The sequence below is a fragment of the Acomys minous genome (genome assembly GCF_964271855.1).
Source record: "Acomys minous genome assembly, chromosome: 10".
NCBI lineage: Eukaryota > Metazoa > Chordata > Mammalia > Rodentia > Muridae > Acomys > Acomys minous.
Window position 1 is genome coordinate 49,393,776 of NC_140491.1, and position 18,852 is coordinate 49,412,627.

General features: G+C 49.6%; 1 protein-coding gene across 2 annotated transcripts in view; it reads left to right on the top strand.

Moving 5' to 3' along the window:
• The first annotated feature begins 3,647 nt into the window (after positions 1–3,647).
• Positions 3,648–18,852, top strand: part of OSBP2 (oxysterol binding protein 2) — a 148,566-nt gene continuing 133,361 nt past the window's right edge. For both annotated transcript variants that reach the window (XM_084799738.1, XM_084799739.1), the window contains exon 1: positions 3,648–4,319. In XM_084799738.1, coding sequence (XP_084655864.1) covers positions 3,685–4,319 — 635 coding nt within the window. In that variant the 5' untranslated portion in view covers positions 3,648–3,684. The remainder of the gene's footprint in view (positions 4,320–18,852) is intronic.

Below are 18,852 nucleotides of genomic sequence, written 5' to 3' on the forward strand. Positions count from 1 at the left end.
CCCAACATCTACCCCTATTGATGAACTGCTGGAGTGCATGAAGGGGCCAGTCCTACAGATCCAACACTACAGAATCTCCGTGCCACAGGGGCAGCAACAGGACATCCGAGAGGAGTCCCAGTGACGATTCAGTATTGATGGTGTAGCAGAAGCCAGGGGCCTCGAGCCAGGGCAGTGACTCATTGCAATGAACACTGCAAGCAAAGAAACGTGGACAAAAGAGTATACTGCGGGGCGCACTGTAACACTGCAACTTCCACAATAAGATTTTTTTTTCTCTCTGTTGGCCAGGGGAGGTTGCAAGGGTAGAGGGCAGGTATGAGGAGATGGGGAAATAAGTGGAATTGAGGTGAGTGATGTAAAATTCACAGAGAACCAATAAAAAGTAAGCACAAAACTACTCAGACAAAGCTGGGCGTGGTGGCGCATGCCTTTAATCCCAGCACTTGGGAGGCAGAGGCAGGCCGATCACTGTGAGTTCTAGGCCAGCCTGGACTACAAAGCGAGTCCAAGACAGCCAAAGCTACACAGAGAGACCCTGTCTCGAAAAACCAAAAAAAAAAAAAAAAAAAAAAAAAAAAAACCCAAAAACCAAAACTAAAAACAAAAAACAAACAAACAAAAACAAAAACAAAACTACTCAGACATCATCATCATCATCCTTATTATTATTATTTTATTTATAGTTTTGGAAGGTAGGAAGTCCATGATCAAGGCTGACCTATGGGGTTTCTAGTGAGCACCTACAGGGGCTGCTTTCTCTCAGTCCTTACATTGTGAAGACAAAGCAGGCTCTTTGGTGTCTCTAATTTTATTTTGGCTTTTCAAGACACGGTTTCCCTTTTAGTCCTGGTTGTTCTGGACTTGATTTGTAGACCAGGCTGGCGTCAAAGTCACAGAGATCCGTCTGCCTCTGCCTCCCAAGTGCTGAGTAATTTTTTTTCTTAAACAGGGTCTCACTATGTTGCCCTGACTGTCCTGGAACACACAGAGATCTTCCTGCCTCTGCCTTCAGATACTAGGATTAATGGCGTATGCCACCATGCCTGGCCTTCTAGTGTCTCCTCTTATAAAAACACCAAGTCTACTGGATTAGGGTCCCATCATATATCCCATTTAACCTCAATTACTTGCTTACTTCAAATACAGTTATACTGAAGGTAAGAAACAGATTTGGGGTGCGGGTGCGCAAGTCAGCATGCCCTAAACTCTAACCTGTATTGAATATTGTCCAATTGTTCCCAAAATATACTTTTATGCTTGTGTTATTTGAGTCAAGAGCTGAACAAAATTCACACACTGCATCTGGTTGAAGTGTCTTTTATAAATTGGTAATAGTTTGCCAGCTATGATAGCACGTTATTATTATTATTATTATTATTATTATTATTATTATTATTATTATTATTATTTTGGATTTTCCAGACAGGGTTTCTCTGTGTAGCCTTGGCTGTCCTGGACTCACTTTGTAGACCAGGCTGGCCTTGAACTCACATTGATCCACCTGCCTCTGCCTCCTGAGTGCTGGGATTAAAGGCGTGCGCCACCACGCCCGGCAAATAAGATTTATTTATTTATTATGCATATAGTGTACACCTGCAGGCCAGAGGAGGGCACCAGATTTCATTATAGATGGTTGTGAGCCACCATGTGGTAGCTGGGAATTGAACTCATGTCCTCTGGAAGAGCAGACAGTGCTCTTAACCTCTGAGCCATCTCTCCAGCTCGATAGCACATTCTTATAATCCCAGAAGCTGAGGCAGGAGGATCATGATTTGAAAATCAGATTGGGACAAGTCCCAAGGAAGTCTGGGCTCTACAGTGAGGTTCTGTCTCAAGACAGAACAACAATGAAAACAACAGCAACAAAAAATATAACAGCTTATTTCTGCCACTGTTCAAACTGTGAATATATTGAACAAACTGGTTACTTGGATGAAGATTTTCTAGTATTTTGGGGGCAAATATTCCATGCAGCCAATGGCTGGCAATAAAAATGTTCTTTTTTCAGCTTTAAGAATGTCTTGTGAGCCGGGCGTGGTGGCACACGCCTTTAATCCCAGCACTCGGGAGGCAGAGGCAGGCAGATCGCTGTGAGTTCGAGGCCAGCCTGGACTACAAAGCGAGTCTAGGACAGCCAAGACTACACAGAGAAACCCTGTCTCGAAAAACAAACAAACAAACAAACAAAAAAGAATGTCTTGTGTAGCTGGGTGTGGTGGCCCATGCCTTTTAATCCCAGCACTCGGGAGGCAGAGGCAGGCGGATTGATGTGAGTTCAAAACCAGCCTGATCTACAAAGCGAGTCCAGGACAGCCAAGGCTACACAGAGAAACCCTGTCTCAAAAAAACAAAAACAAAAAACCAACCCCCTCCAAAAAGACATACAGTCTTACAATAAAGTTAATTTATCAATTTTCAGCATAATGATGCAGTGACTCCAAGGCGACCTGTAAAGTGTTTTTTTTTTTTTTAAATAACTTTAGGGACTTGTGGCTTTAATATATGGCTTTACAACCCATTACGATAATCATTATCCTTACTGATGCTCAAACTGTTTCGTTTGGACTGTTCTTTGAATAAAACATGTCAAATGCAGCAGTCCTGAATGGCTCTTTGCTTTCTGGTATGACATTCAGGAACATATAAAAACCATGTGTACACACACACACACACACACACACACACACACACAGTGGAAAAAAAATCTCCCTTGTCCCCAGAAGCCCCAGTGTCTTTGGTATAAAGGGCATTCCTTGTAGTGGGGTGTGGGCCAGCTGTTCTGTGTCCTTCTTTTCTCTTGTCAATACGCTGAACTGTTTGTCATTTGTGGACAAGCTATTCTCCCTGATTTGGGGCTCTGTGTGCACGGGTTTCTCCTCGAATGTCTTTCTTGTCTCTTCTGTGACTCTTCCGCCATTTTGGGAGAACTAATGACAGGCCTGTCAGCTTAGGGAGCTTGGCAATTTGTTTTAGGAGTTGAAACGTGTTGTTAAGAATTTATTACTTAGCTTCTCTCCCCGAGGGCTGCATAAACATCTGACACATACATGCATAGTGGCTGCTTCCCAAGCTTGTCAACCTTGCTCTCAGCTCCTGCTCTGGTCCCCGACACAATAGACCACAGAGCTCTCTAGTTAATAACTCCCAATACTCACAGACCATCTACTATGCCAACGTGCCTCAATATGCACCAGCTTATTACAAGCCTCTGAAGGAGACATTACCTTCATTATACAGATGAGCAAAAGGAAACTCATGGAGTGGCTACAGTGTCCACAGATAGGGATTGGGCCCTGTCTAGATTTCCTCGGTCTTCCAAAGCTTGAACTTTGCTCTCCACGACCCATCCGCCTGTGCAGCTCTGCTCAGCGAGCACACCGCGTGGTTTTCATTCAATCATTGTTCCCCCAGAGCCTGGCACTGGCAGGACAACAGCCCCGGGTGGGAGACTGAGACGTGAAGTGCCTTTCACGTCACCTGCCCAGCTTTTGGTCCACGGTGTGCTGCCTGAGCCGTGGAAGGACCCACGCGCACCCTGGATCCCTGCGGCTCACGTGAGGGCCCCACCCGTCCCGCCCACTCCTCCACTGCCCCGCCCCGCCCCTCCCTCCCAACAGGCCCCGCCCACTCCCCCAGCCCCGCCCCCAGTCCGTGCTCTGCCGAGCTCGGGTCCACAGCTCTATGGGGAAAGCGGCCGCTCTGAGCCGAGGCGGCGGCTGCACTGGCCGCTCCCGAGGGCTCTCATCGCTCTTCACGGTTGTGCCCTGCCTGTCCTGCCACACGGCGGCGCCGGGCATGAACTCGTCCATGTCCGGTTCAGGGCCGGAGCCAAAGCCTCAGCTACAGCCTGTGCAGGCACCAGAGCGGGAGTTGCTGTCGGAACAGGTGTGCCAGCCAGTTTTTGAGCCGGCGCCAAGATCTGAACCTGGGTCCCAGGCGACGTCTATGCCAGGGCCCTCATGGTTTGGCCAGGAATCGGAACTACAGGGCTTGTGGCAGGGGTCAGAGGTGGGCCTAAGAGTAGGGGCTGGGCCCTTCACCAAAACCACACCAGAGCAGCCGTCCCAGCTGGGGTCAACAGTGGGAAGCGTGCCCCTCGCTAAAACCGAGTTCAGGTCGGTGCCAAAGCCCCAGCCTTTTCTGCGATCAGGACAGCCGAAGACTTCTGTCGGGAGTCCAGTGTCAGGGACTGGTGCCCCAATGGTCTCACCACCTCTGGACAGCTACAAGGGCTGGCTCCTCAAGTGGACGAACTATCTCAAGGGCTACCAGCGCCGCTGGTTCGTGCTGGGCAATGGCCTGCTGTCCTACTACAGGTAAGGAGGTGCCGAGGTGGGACATCTGAGGTTGGAAGGTGGTGATGGCGGGGCCTCGACTGTGGGGGTGTCACTGCAACCCTTCTGAGATGTTGGGAAGCATGAGCTCCCTGAGTAGGAATGCCTGGCAGCTGCCAAGGGTGGATGTGGCCCGTGGACATGGCCTTCTGCAAGCTTGACTTTAAAGGGTGAGTGGGGAGATGGAGCGGACTAGGTTCTTCGTTCCCCTCCTGTTTTGGTAGTTGTGGAGCCTGGGAGGATGGCCAAAGCCAGCCCCACAAAGCCCTTGCTGCTTCTGGCTCATTGCGTGTGTGGAGGGAGCCGGTTACTGAACCCGTACATAGGATTTACTCTCGGGAAGGGCTGCCGTTCCCTCCTCAGGCAGTTTACTCAGTGTGTTTCCTACCTGCTGGTTGACAGGCCTTAGGCTGGGGACTAGGCAACCCACAGATGTATCAGGCACAGTGTGTACCCTTTGGGGAGCCCAAGGTGACAATGTGGTTTGTGTGTGTGTGTGTGTGTGTGTGTGTGTGTGTGTGTGTGTGTAGAGCAGACAGTGTTTTCCTATTACCTTTCTCAGTCTAGAAGAAGCCTGGGTTTCAGAGTTGCAGTTCAGCAGAGACATAGCTAACACTACCTCTACCAACGCTGGCCGGAAGGGGGAACTTCCCTGAGGTTTCCTTCCCTTTCAACACTAGCTGTTTCCTGGGAGTTTTGAGCTTTGAGATCTCAGTGTTTACTTGAGCCCGGTGGTTCTCAAACTTAGTGGGGTTGCTGCAACAGTGTCTAGGCTTGCCACTGGAGCCCTCCTGCCGTTAGGCCTGAGGAAAGGGCCGCAGGATGGCTTTTTTCTAAAAGTTCCTGTGTGAGAATACGATGCTGGTCCAGGGTCACACAGCAGGATGCTCTTCACTGTTAGACAGCGATCCTGCCATGCTGTTTGTCAGAGCTTGTGTCCCCGTCCCCCCAGTCACTTTGCTCTGACACAAGGATTTAGACTGTCCTTTGTGGCCCTTTGGAGATAAGGTGCCTAGTTAAGTGTGCTGTGGCTGAAGGTTTTTGTGCTCCACTGGTTAAATGTGGGCCTTGCATTAACGTGTGTATGTGTGTGTGTGTGTGTGTGTGTGTGGTGGTGGTGGTGGTGGTGGGGCGGTTACTGGCTATGTTTACTTTCTAGTGGAGGAGAAAGCCAAGCTGAGTCTGCATGTGCCCTGGTCATGTAGTGTCTTGGTGTCCTTTGACCCACTTGGCTGTGACCTAGGACACACTGTCCTTACTGTTAGCATACCAAGCAATAGGGCATTCTTTCTAGATGGTTCTCTCTCTCTCTCTCTCTCTCTCTCTCTCTCTTCTTTTTTCTTTTCTTTTTTTTTTTTTGGGGGGGGGAGGCTTTCAAGACAGGGTTTCTCTGTGTAGCCTTGGCTGTCTTGGACTAACTTTGTAGACCAGGCTGGCCTCGAACTCACAGAGATCCACCTGCCTCTGCCTCCCAAGTACTGGGATTAAAGGCGTGTGCCACCACACCCAGTTTTTTTTCTGTTTTTTTCAAGATAGGGTCTCTCTGTGTAGCCTTGACTCCCCTGAATTAGCTTTGCAGACCAGGCTGGCCTCGAACTCACAGCGATCCACCTGCCTCTGCCTCCCGAGTGCTGGGATTAAAGGTGTGTGCCACCATGGGGCTTCCAGATGGTATTTTGAATCCACTTTTAACATACACTTCAACTGTGCAACGGTTTTACCCAGAAACACAACACAAGGACCTCAGTGAATTGTCAAATTGCTTTTTGTTTGGGGGCAAGGGCCCATAATGCCAGCTGCAGTCACGCACTCCATTTTGTGTTATGTCCACTCATTTCGTCCCTCTCCAGCTGTGGTGTGGGGTAGATTCTAATCTCCTCACACAACGGGGTATTCTGAGGCTTGAGAGGAGGTCTGAGCTTTGCCCTCTGGTCACCTGCCCAGGGATTCTTGCTCCGGCCTTGCAGTTCTTAAGCAGCCTCACTGAAGCTCACTCTTCTGGAAACTCGCACACTGAGAAATGTCAGTGTTGAGAAAAGCGCCCTGAACTGTGATGTTGGAGGCATGAGACTGAAGTGCCTGCTCCATGTCCGTACCGAAGCACTCTGGATTCCAGCTTCTAGTTCAGCTGGTGTGCTAACCTGTGGAGGTCAGGGTGGGACGTAGGACCTCCCCTGGCGCTAGTTTGTTCTGTTCGTAATTAGAAGAGCAAAGTTTTCCCTTTCTTGTTTCTTCCGACAACTGTGTGAAGCATGGGCCTTTGCAGGTAATCTTAGGGTACAGATTCTCTGGGCCACTAAGAAAAAAATTTCTTGCTGCTTGCTGACAGGATTGTAGAGATAAACTCTGGTTTGAAGGAAGAGGGGAAAAAAGCTTCTCGCCCGTGTGTGTGTGTGTGTGTGTGTGTGTGTGTGTGTGTGTGTGTGTGTAAGACCCACTTCTGCCATTTCACTGGGATGTTTCTAGAGGCCAGGTGGGCACAGTGGTTGCTTGGCTTAGCTAGGTGGAATGAATGGTCCTGACATTTATCCATCCTGTGTTCTCAATGTCTTTGATATAAAGTCTGCTTGGAAGGGGAAACTGAGGCTGGAGGAATGACCTTTAGTAGCTTACGTGGTGGCGTCCTGCTCACAGTGTGTGACCAGATGGAGCAAATGGCCTCTTGGAGGAGCCAGGACAGCCTGCCCTCTGCTCTGCTGTCTGGAGCTCTCAGCTTCCTCCGTATCCTCCTGGCATTTCTAGTGTGTGACACCAATGTCTGTTTCTGGCTCCCCACCCCACCCCCTCCCTGTGTAGCCCTGGCTTACCTTAAACTAATGGCCTTTGTGTGGCAGGCTCTGCAGTGCTGGGATTACAAGTCTGTGCCGCTCTCCCTGGCTTCCTGTCCCCACTTCTGATGTGAATCCCATGTCTAGTCCAAGCATAGCCACCTACCACCACCTGGGCCCAGTGCCCAAGCCCCTTCCTGGCCTGCAGCTCCAGGTCCTGATGACCGTAGGGCACCTTCCTGAGCGCTCCCTCTGTAGCCAATGCTGAGTGTGTGTGCATCCTTAGCTGCCTCTCACTGCTTCTTCCTGCTTGCATTCAATAGCCCCTGTCTTAGTATGTCTCCATAGGGCAAGATCCTAGTGATTATGAGCCAAAACAGTGAGAAATGCAGAGCCCTTCTTACCCACCGCCTCTTTCTGTCAGGGGTTGCGAAGGCCAAGGTTCCCTGCGGGGACATGTGGCTAAGAAGGAAGCAAGGTGTTTCACTTGCAAATTTTTCTTGGGCATGGTGTCCCATTCCTCAATCCCAACACCTGGGAGGTAGAGGCAGGCTGTGAGTTCAAGGCCATGCTAGCCTATGTAGCAAGTTCCAGGCCAGCCAGGGCTACATAATGAGACTTTGTCTCAGAAAAAATAAAGCCAAATAAATAAAATAAAACAAAATAAAACTCGGCTAGGCTTGGTGGCACACGCCTTTAATCCCAGCACTCAGGAGACAGAGGCAGGCAGATCACTGTGAGTTCGAGGCCGGCCTGGTCTACAAAGTGAGTCCAAGACAGCCAAGGCTACACAGAGAAGTCCCATCTCAAAAAACCAAAACCAACCAAACAAAAAAAGTATATCTTTATATTAATTTAATTTTTAATGTATGAGTGTTTTATTTGTTTGTCTATTCACCATATGCTTGCCCACTATGTGGGAGCTGGGAACAGAACCCCAAGCCCTCTGCAGGAGCAGTCAGTGCAGTCATATTCTTATGGTTTCTCTGTATAACCCTGGCTGTAGGCCAGGCTGGCCTTGAACCCGCAGAGATCCGCCTTCCTCTGGGATTAAAGGTGTGCACCACCACTGCATGGCCTACAGCTGTACTCTTAACACTGCCATCAGATCTTGTGTCTTAGTAAAATATTTGTTATTCAAAAGGAAGAAAAAGAGGATCCCATACTTTCTCCTACCTCTGTAGACCAGGCTGACCTCGAACTCAGAGATCCGCCTGCCTCTGCGTCCCGAGTGCTGGGACTAAAGGCATGCTTTTAAACATCTCACAGCAATCCAAACAGTGGGCTAGCCTTTGCTCATGCTTTATAGCAGCAAATCAGAACAAGACAGATTTGCTAATGTGCATTTCATCGCCAAAGCACTGAAGATGCCTGGTCTTTTATTTTGAACTGTTTCTAAGGCAGTAGTTATTACATGAAAAAAAAAAGGCAGTCTTGGCAGAACACTTGGTTGGACTGACTTGTGTATTACTCGTGGTGTGGAGCCTGGTCCATGCTCCTTTTTCTCCTGTTGGGGCGTCATTGGTCTTCTGCAGAGCTGCTGATTAGTCATCTGGATTAGGAGCACTTTACAAAGGGATCAATAGCAGATTCTGTGTAGATTTTAGGGTTGGGGATCACTTGTCTTCCAAAACCTCTAAAGACATTCTTTCCAACTTAAATAAACTATTATGCTAATTGTGGTCACAGAATGTCTTTCAGGTGCCTCCACTGGACACTCTGGAAGGCGGAGCTCAACTTTAAAAGTCCCTGCCCCAAGAGGGACTTCTGGGGACTGACAACGACAGCATGAAAATAAGGGTGCTGCTCTCACTGACTTGGCTTTAATGCCAGGCACTGGTTCCAACAATAACAGTTGGCTTTCCCCATGGGCCTGTGAGGCAGCCTGGCCATCCTGTCAGTCTGTTTTTTTCCTCACAATGCCTAGGTCAACAGACAGGCACAGCAACACTCATGTTATCAGGAGTCCAAGGATGCTGCTTGTAAATACTGTCACATATAGGCAGTCTTTCTGGGAGGTCTGGGCCACTGTGTGCAGTTCTACTTCTTTCCAACAATGTAGTAAGACATAAGACAGAGGGTAAGATGCCAGGCGTGGCGGTGAATTCCTTTAATCCCAGCACTCAGGAGGCAGAGGCAGGTGGATTGCTGTGAGTTCGAGGCCAGCCTGGTCTACAAAGCAAGCCCAGGACAGCCAAGGCTACACAGAGAAACCCTGTCTCGAAAAACAAAAACAAAAGCGAACAAACAAAAAAGATAGAGGGTAAGATATTCTCCATTGCCTGGCATCCTTAATCAGATACCACCCAGGAATACAGTTTCATATCCCATTTTCTTGTTAGTTCCCAGTGTGATCATATAATTTCTAGTTCTTGTGTCACAGAGAACATTTAATTAGACAAAATTAAGGAAGAATTCATAAATGATACAAAAATTTCAAAGGTATTTGTTCCAATAAATCATTATAGAGAAATACAATTCCCAACATCGCCTTTCTCACATTCACAACACTGACTCGGAGAGGCGGAATCCCATGTTGTGTGCCAGTGGCTTATTTGGTCCCATAAATGACATTGGTTTCTCAGGGGATGATTTCAGACACAAACATTTTTTAAAAATGTTTTTATTGCCCATTGTGGTCTATCCTCAGTAATGGCTAAGCCAGTAAACAAGAAAGACCTCAAAGTGTTAGCATAGATCAGTAGATTCTCAACCTGTGTGTCTCGGCCCACGCGGGGGCTCGCATATCAGATGTTTACAATATGATTCGTAACAGGAGCAAAATTACAGTTATGAAGTAGCAAAAAATAATAATAATTTTGTGGTTGGGGGTCACCACAACATGAGGAACTGTATTAAAGGGTCACAGCATTAGGAAGGACTGGAACCATTGGTCTAGATCTTGGAGAAAAAAGGCGGCAGTCAAGTGAGAACAAAACTTAAAATCCCTGGCTGACGGCCATTGCACATCTGATGAGCTGGACGCAGTTCAGAGTGGGATCAGGTATCAAAATTGGCCTCCTTAAGCATGGGGGGGGGGCCATGGATTAAGTGCTTGTTTGTCCCTGCAGTGAGCTCAGCTTTCCAGAGACACCTCTGGTGGGGGTTGGGCCCCGAGGAAAGGGTATTGGCTTTGGTGTCACTTCACCAATACTTAATTGATAAGAGGCAGGGGACCAAAGGCCCATCCGCAGCATAAATGCCTCTGGAATTGTGAAGCAGAGCCTGCACGTCTGTGGGTCGAGGCATCGAGACGCTTGCGGGAGGTAGCCTGATCATATTGGACTTGGCTTGAGTTTGAAATAATTAGTTTCATGCTTTAGGAGACTGAAAGAGACATGAAGAGAATTGTGTGTGTGTGTGTGTGTGTGTGTGTGTGTGTGTGTGTGCGTGCGCGCGCGCATGTGTGTGCGGGGGTGTGTGTGTGCATGTGTGTGCAGGGGTGTGTGTGTGTGTGTGCATGTGTGTGTGGGTGTATGTGTTTGTGTGTGTGTGCGCATGTGTGTGTGTGTGTGTGTGATGTTCATAGTGTGTACATGTTTGTTTGACGTGTTTTCATTTAACATTTAGCATAGGGTTGCTGCAAGGAGCGATAAATGGACTGGGAACGTTTTGGAGGTGTGCTGTGCGTGCCAACATTTTTAACAAGTTCTGGTGACAGGAACTGTAATTTTACCCAGGGAACCTCCTCTGAACTCTTCTCCTCTTTCCATGAATAGCTGAAAACCTGAGTCACGCTTGTTGCCTCCTCCCTCCTCGTTTCATACCAGATGGAATTTCCAGGCCTATGTGTCTCTCCTGTAGTCCCCGTCTCCACCCTGATGCCATAGCATGGTTTTAGTCGGCTTTCTGCTTACCTAGTGCCCTGGCTTCCAGCGGCTGTCCTGGGCTTCCAGCGGCTGTCCTGGCTTCCAGCGGCTGTCCTGGGCTTCCAGCGGCTGTCCTGGCTTCCAGCGGCTGTCCTGGGCTTCCAGCGGCTGTCCTGGCTTCCAGCGGCTGTCCTGGGCTTCCAGCGGCTGTCCTGGGCTTCCAGCGGCTGTCCTGGCCAGTGCCTCCCTGGGTTCATATAAGGAAGCACATCCCTGCATTGAACCTCTCTGAAATACCTGCCATGGCTTCTGATAACACCAAGGAACAAGTCTTCCTCCTCTGAGAACTTTCAGGGAGTGTGGACATCTCTAAGATGCTGTGGCCAACCATGGCACCTTTCTAGCTTGTGCTTTGCCCCCGCAGTTGTATCTATAGCTTGGTTAGTCTCTGAGTAGCTGTGGATTGATGGTTTGTTTGTTTGCTTGGTTTTTAAAGGCAAGTGTTTTAAAAAACTTGTTTCCTCTGTAAAAAGCTTGTTTATTGAAATATAATTGGGTAGATAACAGCAGAGAATGCAGGCTTAAGCCTGGAGGGCCAGAAAAGTGACAGGGAGCATGCATGCGATGCGTCAACAGGCTTACATGTGTTGTAACAGGTGACTCAGTGAACCTGTAGCTTATTTCTGCGGTCCATTGTTTTAGAGAATTGTGTGTTTGTGTGTGTGTGTGTGTATGTGTGTTTGTGTGTGGAGGTGCCCGTGGAAGCCCGAAGAGCTGTCAGATTCCCTGCAGCTGAAGTAACAGATTGTGAGCCTGATGTGTGTGGGTGCTGGGAACTGAGCACTGGCCCTCTGCAAGAGTTGCAAGTGTTCTTAGCCACTGAGCCATCTTTCCAGTCCCCGGTCCACTTGTATTTCTGTAGAGTTGTGAGTGTTTATATGTGTATGTAGTCTGTATGCACAGGGGTAACTTGTTACTGTGTAAAGTTGGCCGTGGATAAAGTAATAAAATTTAAAGTTAAACTTTTTTTCTTTTTTAGTTTTTTGAGACAGGGTTTCTCTGTGTAGCCTTGGCTGTCTTGGACTCTCTGTGTAGACCAGGCTGGCCTCAAACTCACAAAGATCCACCTGCCTCTGCCTCCCAAGTGCTGGGATTAAAGGCGTGCACCAAAAGGATGTTTATCACAAGCTTATAGCTCTTGAAAGTAGCCTTGCAGGCTTGTTTGCCTTCTGTGGGTTACATACGTAAGACCCCATGGAAGCAGACCATGGGGAGAGACGAGGCCTCTATCTACCGTTGCTCCTGGGTCACAGGGCCTCCCTTTCACCTGTGAGATCTTCTTCAGTGAGGGTGCATGGCTTTGCCTTCCCTGTGCAGAACAGGAAGTGTGCGCTCAGCAGCGGCAGCACCAGGACTCAACCCTGCAAATGCCTACCTCACCTCGTTCTCACTGGGCTCTCAGCACAAAGTGGCACGCAATTAGCTTTACAGTAAAGCTATGCACTGAAAGGATGCAAGTCCGAAAAGAAAAGAGGGGAAAGATGCGTGGGGTGAAGCTCAGAGTACGCACACGCATCTTGCAGGCTCAGAGGAGTCACAGACGACGCAGCCAGTTCTGCAGGGGTGCTTGGCCACATGTATGAAATACTGCCACCACAGGAGGCTCCTTTCTCAGCCCAGGGTCTTTGCTGTGGGATGTTCGTATGCAAGACCCATGTCTGGCTTGGGCCTAAATTCCAGATTCTCACAGGAGAGCAGATCTTCAGCCCCACGGCACATGGTATCAACAGCGTGGGCATCATTGTCAATTATGGAGTGGCAGGAAGACCCCTCGAAATCCAACACCCCAATCCAGGGCTGGTCACACAAGAGGCCCTTGGAGGGATGAGCAACGCCAAGCCTGTGCATGAATCTTTGTCTCTCAGGTGTGGACGTCTTCCTCCTTTCAGACCTCAGTGATGCCGGGCATGGGAGGCTAACCTTGCTCTGCTTCTTCAAGGACAGTGAATGCTCACTCGTGGTTGAGTGAAGGGATGTCCTCTTGAGTCTGACCACGTCAAGCCATATGCCGACGATATTAATGACTCATCCATTGCTATGACCAAAAGCAACTGATAGAAAAAAAAAAAGAGCTTATTTTGGCTGATAGCTCCAGAGGAGAGTCCAGATTCTTGTGTGTGCATGTGCGTGCATGTGTGTGCGCACACACACATGCACGCGTGTGTGCGCGGGTAACAGCATGGCAGCAGGAGTGGGAAGCTGGCCCGTCACATCTTTATCTACACACAGGAATTGGAGAGAGCAAACTGGAACTGGGGTGAGGCTATATACTTCCACGTGATGTGCTTTCCTCTCCACTCAGTGAGTCTCCCTGTCCTAAAAATTCCATAACTTCCCCAAGGAGCTCAAAGACATGAGCCCATGACAGCCATTTCTAATCCACCATAGCAACTTTGTAGGGTCTGTACATGGCCTAGTCTGGAGCTCTCTGTCTGCCACTCCCCCTGTTCCTCCCCCAGAAAACCGGAGAAGGCTAAGGAGGAAGGAGGGAGGGAACGAGAAAGAGGTAGTAAAGAATGGGCGGTCGCAGCTGCGCATGGTGGCGCACGCCTGTAATCCCAGCACTTGGGAGGCAGAGGCAGGTGGATCACTGTGAATTTGAAGCCAGCCTGGTCTACAAAGCCAGTCCAGGACAGCCAAGGCTACACAGAGAGAGACCCTGTCTGGAAAAAAAAAAAAGACTGTGTGGTTGCCAGGTTATCTCATGGGGGAGAAGCAGCAAGGGAAATGGGCGGGGCTGGAAACTGACCCATGAGGAACAGCCCTGAGTTGAACTGGCAGCGTGGTGGGTGCTGACTCACGTACGAGGCCACGCTGGGTCCTTTTGCTTTATGTGCGGAGCCTTCCCGTGTCTCCGTCACATCCCCCTCCACCCTCATGGATTCCTATCACTTAGCAATGCTTTGCTCCTCCTGGCTCCTTATCCTGGGCCACACCTCTGCACATTTCATACTGGTTCGACTCGATACCGTTTGACTGCATTGGTGGGCCCCTGGCTGAAACCAAGAAAGGGGCAGCTGGCCTTGCAGAGCTGGCACGAGACACTACCATATTGTGTTGTGGTGGAGCTGTGGGCACTGCTCTGCTATGGTGTGAGTGGTGTCACTTCCCTGCTGTGGCTTCCCTGAGCTCACCAGGTACATACAGCAGTCTTGCTGCCCTTGCCAGCTGTCCCCTTCAACCCTCCCTGGGCCTGACGTGCCTCCTTCTCCCTTCCACAGCCACATGCCTTTTTATTATTCTCACAGCTTCACAGCAGCCATTTCCTAAGATGGAAGATTCTCGGTCCTTGATGCCAAAATTGACCTGGCCATAGTACCAAGGCCATCTGGACGGTCCTGTTTGGATCTACCTGGTTCCTCAGCAGTGATCTGTAGGAACTGTGAGTCAACGGCCATACTACCCTGAACACGCCCGTTCCTGTCTGTAGGAGCCATGCTCTGGATGCCCTTCTGTGTGGTGGCATTTGGCCATGCACACTGTGAGCGAGGGTGTGGGCTCCTCCCTCTGTGTGGTAGCACTCGGCGGCTCACAGTTAGCGAGGGTGTGGGCTTTCTCCTTCCATCAGAGCAGAGCAGACAGAGCAGAGGCTGTGTCTTCACTGTACAGGCTCCTCTGGGATGCCTTATATTTAGCAGACTCTCAAATGTCAGAGAAGGTCTTATAGAGGACACACTTCATGGGCTAGTAGCAGTGTAACTTAGCAGCAGACTGTGTTCTTAGTATGTGTGATGTCCTGGGTACTATCCCCAGCACAAAAAAAAAGCAATCAAGCAAGAAAAAAATTGCTTTGTAATATTGATCTCTTTTTTGCTATCAAGATCCAATACATCAGAGCTGAGGAGACAGGGAGGTGCTTCAGTCAGTAAAGTGCTTTTGGGTTTCCCAGAATCCCCATTAAAACAAAAGTCTGGGCATGGTACACAGGCTTGTAATCCCAGCACTAGGTGGGAAGAGACAGGGAGATTCTTAGGGCTCTCTAGCCAGGGCAGCTAGTGCTCGTAACTGCCGAGCCACCTCCTCAGCCTTGGCTGGTTTGTCTGTTTCTGATGTCAGTGCGAGGTTATATGTCATTGTACTTATAATTTTCATTCTCTGATGATTAGTGACATGGAGGACTTTTCATACACTTATTGATAGTTTTAGTATAATTTTAGAGAAATATATATCTTGTACCCTTTTTATCTGTGTTTGGGGCTGAAGATTGAACCTAGGGTAATGCTGTACCATGGATCTACCTCCTAAGCCTCTTAGACACACACACACACACACACACACACACACACACACACACGCTCACACAGTCACAGTTGTACAACACATCTGTGTGCACACACAAACACACAGTCATACACACATGTGCACACACACTTTCATACAAATATACACACTTGTACACATGCATGCACACTCATACATACATACACACACTCATACACTTACACTCACACCCATAGACACACACGCACACACACACACACACACACACACACACACACTTTTTAAATTCAAGGACAGAGTCTCCTCTCGGCCACATCTTCTTTCCCCGCCCTGAGAACCACATGCAGGTGGCAGCCTTCGAGAAGGCGGGTGACAGCTGGGTGGCAGCCATCAGAGGCAGACTCTGAGCCCTGAAACATTATTGACAGAGGCATGCACTTTGTGCTGCTTAGCATCTGGCACATCCATGTGTACATATCCACGGCTCGGCTCGCCATTAGCCTGGTGTCTATCTCTCCAGCATCTTGCCCTGTGGACCTCTTCCTCCACCACCACACTCCAGTGACAATGACTCTGTGCGCACCCTGACACAGTAGGCAAAGGACAGAATGGAATCCTCAGCTTGCTGCCATGCTCCTAGATCAGGCAGCTTTATCTCCACTGGTACCTGGGGATGCTTTAAACTCAAGTTTACAGCAGCAACAGATTAGTCCTGTTGGGGTGCCTGCAGGTAGCTGAGGCAAAGATGGGGCTGGTGAGGTGGGGCGTTCTGCCGTGATGGCAGAGGACGGGAGGAGGAGGAGGAGAGGTCACAACATGCACAGGAGCAGAAGGAAGCCCTCATTCTGGTCCACATTCCACAGCTGATGGCCTCACGCTTTGTCCGTGAGGAGGGAAAGCACCCACTCTCTGCTCTAGGGGCTGGTCCCCGCAAAGCTCCGCAGCAAACACAGCTGTGGATCGTACATCACGGAGGGCAGAGGGCGCTAGGAGTTCTGGAGAACTCACTGGCTCCAGGCTCCTTCCAGGAGCCACACGCTTTAGTCTCCTAATCTGATTTATTCCTTGACCGTTTAATATGCAAATACCATGTACCTTGATAATATCCACCCCAACTCCCACAGGCACAAGCACCAACATGTCTCCTTCTTCTCTTCATGTGCCATTCTTCATTTGCTTATTTTTTTCCCCCGAGACAGGGTCTCTTTGTGTAGCCTTGGCTGTCCTGGACTCGCTTTCTAGACCAGGCTGGCCTCGAACTCATAGCGATCCACCTGCCTCTGCCTCCAGAGTACATTTGCTTTTTTTATTTTTATTTTTTTTCTCTGCCTCTGTTCCTCGCCGTTCTTCATTTTCTTTTTTTAATTTTTTTTTTTTTTTGGAGACAGGGTCTCTCTGTGTAGCCTTGGCTGCCCTGGACTCACTTTGTAGACCAGGCTGGCCTTGAACTCACAGCTTTCAAAATCCTATCAAGTGAGGTTAGAGCTGCCTGCAGATCCTGGGCAAAGCCACCAGCAGCCACACCCCTAGGAAGAATTCTCCTCCCCTAGTGGCCCTCAGTTCAGGGCGGAGCCTCATGAGCATCACACACACACACACACACACACACACACACACACACACACACTATAGTTGTTGACTGGCTTGACCTTGGGAGAGCCTTGTGTAGGTAGCCATCGCTGCTGTGAGTTCATGAGTGCAGCAGCCACGTCGCATCCAGAAGATGGCATTTCACAGCATCCCCCCAACCGCTCCCTCCCCCAGCCTCTTACATGCTTCCCGTCCTATCTTCTGTGGTGTCCCCCGAGTCTTGGAGTGGGTGTGGTGTAGGTGTCCCATGTAGAGTAAGTACTCAGTAGTCACTTGTTCTCAGTACTTGGGCCAGTTCTGAGTCTCTACATGGACTGATGCCTGTTGCATAAGAAACTCCTCTGACCAAGGCCGAAAGCAACGCTAATCTATGAGTGTCAACATAGTACCAGCCCAGATATTTAGAAGGCAGCTGGAAAACAAGTAACTTTAGTGTAAGTAATAGTGCTTGCCCTGTGGGCCCATGACCTCCTCAGCCGTGAGCTTTTGCCCAGGTTTATAGTGCAAGGCTTGAATTCCCTCCTGCGGAGTGCACCTCAAATTCAATCATAGAGCAACTGGTTGCCCCCATAACAGCCATGCCATTTTTGTACCCATGGGCACACCTTGCCTGGAGGGTCAGTGTTGTGACATGCAGGGTCCACTGCTGAGTAAGGCCCTTGACAGCTTGCATGGCAGCCTGTACAGCACCTTTTAGTACCATAAAAGCTGGCCAACAGGAAGGAAGCGTCCAGGCTTGCTCCAGGTGATTTCTCTATGCCTGCAACCAAGGTGCGTCTTACCATCTAGTTACAGTTAAAGACTAAGAGATGTGGCAATAGCCTGTGTTGTTGTTTAGGGTGAGTCTGTGTGTGGGGGGGGGGGTGTGGGGACGTGAGGAGAGTCTCCCTAACCTATAATATATAGGGAAACATGTTACATCTGGCTCTGAGATTTTCATTTATGTTTCTGTAAAGATCTATCTATTTGTATTTTTATATGTATTAGTGTTTTTTTCTGCATGTACGTGTGTGTGCCATGAACCTGAAGTACCCAGCCAGAAGAGGGTCTGATCCCTTGGAGATAGAGTAACGGGTGGTTGTCTCCACCCTGTGGGTGCTGGGAATTGGATCTGGCTCCTCTGCAAGAGCAGCAAGTGCTCTCAACCTCCGAGCCGTCTCTCCAGCCCCAGACTTTCCTTTAATAACCCCTGGTTCCTGGGAGAAGCTTGTATGGTCATTCAGCATGTCTTTGTTTAAAGCTCTGAGTCAGATGGGGCAGCGGGGCAGAGGGAAGAGGCTCGGAGCTTCCTTTGTTAGGCCAGGCTAACCCCAAACTTAAGGAGAGCTTCCTGCCTCTGCCTCCTGTGAGTCGGACATTCATGAGTAGGTGGCTGGGACTCTGTCAGGAGGCAGCTTCTTCCAAAGGCTTGACCGGGCCGGAGGCTCCACTTCTAACTTGGCTGACAGGGCCCTCTGGCTCTTTCCCTGTGGTCTCTAGAGGGTTGCTTGAGTGTCCTCACAACATGCCACCAGCTTTCCCAGGATACAAGGATGCATGAGACAGCAAGGCAGGAGCCACGAGGTGCCTACCCAGTGTGTGCGATCTCATGATCACCCAGCCGGGTTCTTGCTAAGGCTCAGGGAGAAAAGACTCCAAAACTTCCACAGCCCTTCTCTCTCCTCACCTGAACAGCCCTGCTTTGTAGACTGGATAAAACAGAAGAACCCAGGAAAGCTAGGAGTCAGCACTTGGTAACTGTGTTATGAGAGAAAAGGGTACTTCAGATTGCCAAGGGTGTCTCCAGGACTGACACCCGTCTGGCTCAAGAGCCTGGCCACCACCACACTCCTCTTTGCTGCCGCACTCCTGGAAAACAGTTGCAGGGTGAGGAAGGCACAGCTGAGGTTTCTTTGGGGAGTCGCCAGATAGCTCTCACTGCCCTTTTGTAGTTGAGGGATTTTGTCACGGAGAGCCGAGCCCGTTCTCCGTGGCTGACTTTCCTGTCCTTCCCTCATTCCGTCCACACGGTGGAAGGAGGTGGGCGTTCACAGGTCCTCAGGGTCACGGGAATCTAAGACTGTGGCT